The 7,949-nt window shown below is 26.9% G+C and overlaps 1 protein-coding gene across 1 annotated transcript; it reads left to right on the top strand.

The window, feature by feature from the left end:
- Window positions 1–1,721: 1,721 nt before the first annotated feature.
- On the top strand, window positions 1,722–4,654 carry LOC107614389 (MLP-like protein 43). The gene is made up of 2 exons (XM_016316600.3): window positions 1,722–1,975; window positions 4,208–4,654. The coding sequence occupies exons 1-2, from the start codon at window positions 1,786–1,788 to the stop codon at window positions 4,483–4,485; spliced, it is 468 nt and encodes a 155-aa protein (XP_016172086.1). The 5' UTR covers window positions 1,722–1,785; the 3' UTR covers window positions 4,486–4,654.
- Window positions 4,655–7,949: the final 3,295 nt, after the last annotated feature.

Genomic DNA, 7,949 nt, shown 5'->3' with positions numbered 1-7,949 from the left:
CATCTGCTTTCTTGCTTTCTTGTTTTTTTGTTTTCTGTTTCTGCTTTTTGGTTTGGTGTTGTTTTGTGTTGTTGCTGTTGTTTGGGGTTCTTGGTGTTGGTGTTGGTTTGTAGTGTTTGTGATAGTGGTGATGGTGGTGTTGATGGTATTATGTTGTTGTTGTTACTTGATGTTCTTGGTATTGGTATTGGTTGGTGTTGGTGGTGGTGTTTGTGGTGGTGGTGGTGGTGGTGGTGGTGGTGGTGGTGGTGGTGGTGTTGATGGTGGTAATGTTGGTGGCAGTGGAGGTGGTGGGCTGAGAAAGGTAAAGAGAAGAATGATGATGATGAGGGTATTTTGGTCCGAAAATTCGGAGAATGATGATTTTAAAGCGTTTTTAAACATTTAGGATAATTTTAATAAAAAAAAGGTCGAAAACGATTTTGATTTCGACCCCAGACCTTGAGAACGAAAAAAGTACTTATCCCCAAAATTAATAAGTGAATAATGTTATATGATGAACAACTATTATTATTTTTTGTCAATATTTGATCAGTAATAATTTTTACTCAAATTTACAAGGATTTACATACAAGAAGTTTATATTATAATTTGTATTTATCATTATCACAGTTGGCATATATATAAGTTATTGCAATTTGCATTTTCATATTTTTCAGAATTTATACATATGAATTAGTAAAATAGATTGTTAAAGATAATTCAGTATTTATACCAGTCAAATAATAATTAAAATTACTAAAAACTACTGGATCCTAAGAATTTTTCAAAAAACAATGAGCAATCTTACGTAATCATCAAAATTTATTATTTTTTGTCATCACTTAGTCAGCAATAATTTGCCAAATATTTACATGTGTTTACACATAAAAAATATATAATTCAAACATATATTTATTAAAGTTTGCACATATAAATCAATATAATTTGTATTTACTTTTTTTAAAATTTATATACATAATTTTAGTCCAACACTTGATAACAATAATTTGTATCTATATTTACATATATTTACACACAAAAAATATATAATTTATACTTATATTTATTAAAATTATATATACCCATAAATCAATATTATTTACATTCATATTTTTTAAATTTATATACATAAATGATAATTTAATATTTGTTATAGTCGAATAATAGCTAAAATTATTAAAAATTGATGCCCCTAGAATTTTTCAAAAACAATCAACCGTTTAATGTACTCATGATAAAAAAAAAATACAATTTGAGAAATTCGATATATACAATTGTGTGTTTTAAATATTAGTTTCAACTTTTAAGTTAATTATATAAGAAGTCAACTAATTCTTTAGGAGGTGGGATTTGAATTTATTTTATGCATGAAATAATTAATTGATAATAAATTTTTAAATAAAATTTAAATTTAAAATAAATTAATTTTTAATTTGTCGAAGTAAAAAATTCTGAATAAAAAAATTTAATTATTTTGTGATGAAATTTATTATTTAAAATTTAGTTAACATATATTTTAAGAGTATATAATAAAATTATTATTAGTAAAAATTTTTAATTTTTTAACAAATATATTAAAATTTTAAATTTTTTATATTTTTAATAAAAAACATTTTATTTTGTAATTTTACTACTTTTAGTGATAGAGAAAAGCAATATTATTAATTGTGGGGAGCTACTTGACAAAATAGTAGGAGGCTTGTATTTCTATATAAAGTCTTCGTAAGGCTATTTCCCTTGCATCTCTGGTCTAGTATTAATTTGTTCCTACTTCATATTAGTTGTTTCCTTTTTAATTAAGAGATGGCACTAACTGGTAAGCTTAGCACTGAAATTCCAGTCCACACACCTGCTTCAAAGTTCTTTGACCTCGCGACAAAGAAACTCCATCATGTTCAAAACGTCTGTGAAAGAGTGCATGCCACCAAGCTGCATGAAGGTGATGACTGGCACAGCGTCGGTGGTTCCGTCAAACACTGGACTTATGTCATAGGTAATAGCACACTTGATGCTATCACATACTGTAAAAGAAACTTTAGAGAATGAGTTATTTTTATAGCTACGAAGCCTATTTTATTCTTTTATGTGTTTTTTTTAATTAATTTTTATTGTGTTAATAAATTATTAAACTAATTTAATTAAATTTAGTTATTAAAATAATTATGTCATATAGTATTAATAAAAGAGAAGTGTTAGAAGTCAATAGATTTTATAATTTATACTCATTAATTAGTCATTATTAATATTTTTAATAGTGTGCGATTATATTTAGGATAATGCTAGGGAGACAAAAAAAAAACAGACAGAACTTGCTTTATTTAGCATTCATTAATTGTCGCAACAATTAATGAATTGTAAATAAGGCAAGTTATGACTGTTTTTGACTAATTTTATTTGGTTATCAAAGATTTCCGTTATATTTAATGGTATGGAATTATTCTTTTTTTTAATAGTTAAATACTAGCCAAATTTTAATAAAAGTGGTGACTTCCTAGATTTTTTTAATAAAATAATTAATATAATTTTAAGTATAGAAGATGATTATATAATTGTCTTTTTTTTATTTGGATTAATTAATACATCTATTTTTCTTCTGTTCTTATTGATCTTGATTATCAACCAACAGAACTATATATATGATGCGTGCACCTTAGAATAGGTTAGTGGGGGTACTTTCTCCGAATGAAGTTTTGCTCAAAACATGTGTAAAATTCATATGTATATGTGATGTGCAACTATTTCTAAATTTTATTACTATGGTCAAGTTATCAAAAAAATAGACAAATAGATTTTTAACCTTTTGGTTTCATATTTAAATCTCTAACGATTTGAAAATATATTTAAGTCATTGATTTTCTTAAAATTTGGACACATAGATCCTTCTATTCACTTGGGTTTAACAGATTCAACGAAAAAATCAAACATGACTTCCGTTGTACTGGCCTGGCCGTTATACGGATGCACACGTGAAGAGTTTTTAAATGAGACAAATTAGATTCAGGGATCAATATGTCCAAATTTTGAGAAAGTCAGAACTTAAATGTATTTTCAAATTCTCAAGAATATAAATGTCTTCTGGCCAAAAGGTTAAGGACTTATTTATCATTTTTTCAAACAATTATTTGAAATTTAATCAATATATTTATGAAGCCAAAATATAGTAAAAAACTAATTTTTAGTTAGTTAATATATATTAGTTAATTTTTTGTTAATTCTATTTTTTTTTTTGAAAATTTAGGATTTAGATATATAATTTAATATTTAAAGTTAAGTATTTATAATCTAAGATAAAAAATTTAAAATATATAAAATAACTTTAAAAAAATTAACTAATATTCACTAAAAAAAATTAGTTCTCTAACATTACTATTTTCATAATTCTTTTGTTTACTTAAAAACGTTTTTGATCCCAATAAATATATGAGTCAGTTTAGTTTTGCTCTAATTTCTTTGTTGGTATATAGCTTCTTTTCAAATACAAATTAGTTTTTTTTTTTCTCGGTTCATTAGATTGTGTTGAATGACGATATTGATAGAGACTAGAAAGAGATTTAGTTATAATTATAATTAATTAATTACAAAAAAAATTAACATACTTTTCAATAATTTTAAGACAAACGCGTATTCTTTTTTGTTGTTATTACTTATATATAATAAGCATAAAAAATTATAGGAAGGTAGGACCAAAATGGAAGCAAACATTTTTAGGATCTTATACTATTTTTACACTCATATTTCATCTAAAAATTTACATATATTCAGAAAAAAGCTGGTAGTAACTTACAAAAAAAAAATATGCAAATCTTTGAAAACAAATGTAATAACTTGAAAAACAAAAAAATAAAACTTTTTTTTATAATAAAATTGACATGTTATGCTAAAAAAAAGAAGAAAAAACAAAATAGTACAATAATAATAATAATAATAATAATAATAATAATAATAATAATAATAATAATAATAATAATATATGTGGGGAGAAGATGTTATGAAATGAAGAACATCATGAATTGAAAAGGAAAACAAAAAGTGAAGAGAAATTACCACAAGAGAGAAAATAAATGGGTGTAAAGATATGGCGATAAAATTTGGGTTCACATGCAAATAGTTTATTTTCCCAATATTTTATAGACATTGACCTGTTTATCAAGAGTAAAATTATATTTAATCTTATATATATCTTTCTTTTTTACTTAAATTTGTTAATGCTTCACTATAATATTAGATGGTAAAGTAACTACATGCAAAGAGACTATTGAAAGCATTGATGAGCAGAACAAGACAGTCGTATACAAATTCTTTGATGGAGATATCGATCAACACTATAAGTCCCTTAAGCTTATCTTTCAAGTGATTGAGAACAATGATGGAGCTACTTCTACTTCGACTAAATGGACAGTTGAATATGAGAAGGTGAATGATGATGTTGAAGCTCCATATGGCTACATGGAATACTTTGACAAATGTGCTAAAGAACTGGATGCCCATCTTCTCGAGGCATAAGCTACATTAATTAAGCAAAGAAGGTGTTTAAGAATTAAGTTAATAAAGTGTGTACTTATCTAAGTAAACTGCATGAATTTAGTCATGAAGAATAATATGGATGAATGTTTGCATCGTCTGCTATCCTTTGTTTGAATGGATTAATAATAATCGACTTGGATACGTTTATGAGAAAGTCTAAGGATCAGCAAATTTTGTGGTTTTTAGCCATCAATTAATTATTAATGATATTTTTAATGGTGTGAGATTGTATCTAATGGTATAAAATCATTTAATTTCTTTTTGATAATTATGTACTAGCCAGAATTTAACAAAAGTGCTGCCCCTAACACTCCTCATATATTATTGTTGATGATATTTCTTTGCTTATTCATTACACTTATGTACGTGTATGTGGAAAAAAGCTTATGTAATTGTATTATAAATAAAAATTGGATATTCACATGCTTTCTATTTTGGTAAAATTATTAGACAACTACTCAAATAAAAATAGCAAAAACATTTTTCTATAAAAATGCTTTACTTAAAAATGTGACTTATTTATTTAGTCACACTTTAAATAAAAATAACACTTTTATAAATATCAAATCTAACTATACAATTTATCATCCAAAAATTAAAAAAATATATTTTTACATAAAGATAATTATAAAATTATGGTAAATATTCACCAAATTATTATACAGTAAGATCCATCACTAAAAACTAATTGATGAACTTAAATAATATAAATATTAAAAAAAATATTAAACTTAATTACAAAAGATTATTACGTTGACAAATCTGATAATAAAAAAATTAAAATGCATTTATCTATAAAAAATAGGTTCTCTTAATACACTGTTCGAACTTAAAAAAATTATTTAAAATTCTCAAACTACTCTTCCTAATCTAATTAACCTAACCATTTTAAAACTCTAACCCTACTCAACTTTCAATTTCTATTTCTCAACCACCACCACTTCAATATCCGTCTCTGCCAACTCTGCATTGTTTTAAATCCCACTGCTTGTTATCGGATTTGTCAAAGGAATCATCAAAGAAGAATTAGTTCTTGAAAAAACACACTTTTTTTGTTCCTTCAAATCTCTTCAATTTACAACATTGTTCCTAAGTTCGTGCTTTGTCTTCTTCTTCGTACAAGGCCGCTAGGAATCTCTTTATTGGTGGATCACCTTATGATCTTAACTCTTTTCTAATTGCATCTTTTTTACTATCTCTAATTCTAATTTTTAATGAATACTACATCGATATTAATTCGATTACTATCAATGACAAATCTGTTAAATTTTCAAGCAAAGAGTTAGAGTTTGAGAATGAAATAAGATTAGAGTTTGGAGATAGTTATGTTAGATTAGAAGGAGGAATAATTTAAAAATTTTAAATAATTTTTTAAAATTTAGAAAATTTGTAAAATACAGCCCATCTAAATCGATGTGGGTATAATTTAATTTTAATTCATAATCAGATTTATTAGTATCATAATCTATATATGTTGATAGTTAGTTTTGATATTTTACTAAAAAATATTTAGATATCACTTAATATATTATTTAAAATTATAAATAATTTTTATATTTAAAATTTGATACTATCATATGTTTACATCAACTATTAAAAATTTTATTTCACCACTATTTTGTTTAGATGTTTAGAGATGACAACATAACAAGACATATTTTAATTTTTCATTACCTATATCTGTTATGAATAGTAACTATGTATCCTATTATTCATTCCATTACACATTGTGATGTAAAGCAAAGATGAATAAAAACCGATAAAGAAGAGAAGAGGAGGTCAGGAAGACACATGGGGACATAGTTATCAGACCCAGTTTGATTTGGTCGGATCGACCAAAAACCCAGTTATTCAGTCATTTAATTGGACCGAGTCATTCGTTAAATTGACTGTGCAGCGGATGCGTTTAAATTCGGTTTGACTCAATAGATTTTCATGAAATTTGGTGGTCCGGCCAGTTAATATAACTCGGTCCGGATCGTGTTTATTATTTTTTTTTCTAATACCTGAAACGGCGTCGTTTCAGACGCCTCATTTTCCTTTCAATGAAATCCTAATGTCCAAATCTGAGACTATGAGTGGAACCCTCCCAATCCAGCCAATCTCATCTCTGTGCTCTCTCTGTCTCTCGAGCTCGGCCGTCGGCACCCAGCACTCAGTAGTCCCTCACTCACAGGCTCACTGCCTCACCCTGACCTCGCCACTCTCTCGTCTCTCCCCTCACCTCGACAGTCGTCACTTTCAGCCTCTCGCGGCCTCACTTCATTGCTCTCTCAGTCTCTCACCTCGTCCCTTTACCTCGGTCGTCGTCGCGGTTCTGTGCCCTGCGTTCGGTTAGTCGGCGGTAGAAGCAGATGAAACCAATCAATTAAGCAGCAACTGCTCCCTCGGGTAGTGGTTGTCATTATCTTGTGTCGCGCCAGTTGCGATGTCGGAACCAGTCAATCAGGTGAGCTCCCTTCAAATTTTTTACTATGTTCTTTCATGAGAATTGTTGTTGAATCTGGTGGTTGTTACTGTTGTATTTGGTTTTAGAGTTATTGAACTAGAGAGAGATTGAGTTAGAAACTTAGAATTGTTATTGAGTCTGGTTAATGTTGTTGTTGTATTTGATTTTAGAGTTGTTGAACTTGAAAAAATTTGAGTTAGAAACTTAGAATTGTTATTAAATTTGATTAATGTTGCTGTTGTATTTGGTTTAGAGTTGTTGAATTTGAAAAAAAATTGAATACTTGCTGGATAACAAAGTTGAATACTTGTTAGATAATTTTTTTGTTGCTGGATAATGTTTTGAGACTTTGAGTTGATAACTTGTCAGATAAATTTTTTGTCATTGGATAATTTTTTTAGATCATTAGTTCTGTTTAAAAATTGATATTAGATTATTAATGTTTATTAGTAAAAACTTGTATTTTAAGTTTTAAGATATTATTTTAATTTTATTTATATAATTTTATATTTTTTTAATTATAATCAAATTAATTGAATAAATTAGTGATTTATCAGTTAAATTAGTAATTTAGTGATCCAGTCATATAATTGGTTGATTATCGATTCAGTTCTGATAACTATATACGAAAAAATGCATAAAAAAATGAAAAGTGAGGTGAAATTGGTGGAAAGAAGAATATAGATGGTGATGATGATGTATTGATGTACTTCTCAAAAAAAGAAAAAGACAAATAAAAAATGCAGGAGAAAGAGGAAAAATGCAACCAAACAAAGTGCATAAAGGGTGGCAATAGAACATTTTTCTTGCCGTGGTTGTATATGGATTAGAAATTAGGGTTCATCAAGTGTGTGTTATATTATTATTATTATTATTATTATTATTATTATTATTATTATTATTATTATTATTATTGTTAATGTATTTTATGTTCATAGTGGATATTATAAGCAAGTTTGAAGCAGGACCATTACTATCTACACCGATACAAAAG

Source organism: Arachis ipaensis, chromosome B8 (assembly GCF_059453495.1).
Source record: "Arachis ipaensis isolate K30076 ecotype BB chromosome B8, ASM5945349v1, whole genome shotgun sequence".
In the NCBI taxonomy this organism is placed as follows: Eukaryota; Viridiplantae; Streptophyta; class Magnoliopsida; order Fabales; family Fabaceae; genus Arachis; species Arachis ipaensis.
Note: the sequence above shows the minus strand (reverse complement) of the source record. Positions and strands in the feature narration are given on the sequence as shown.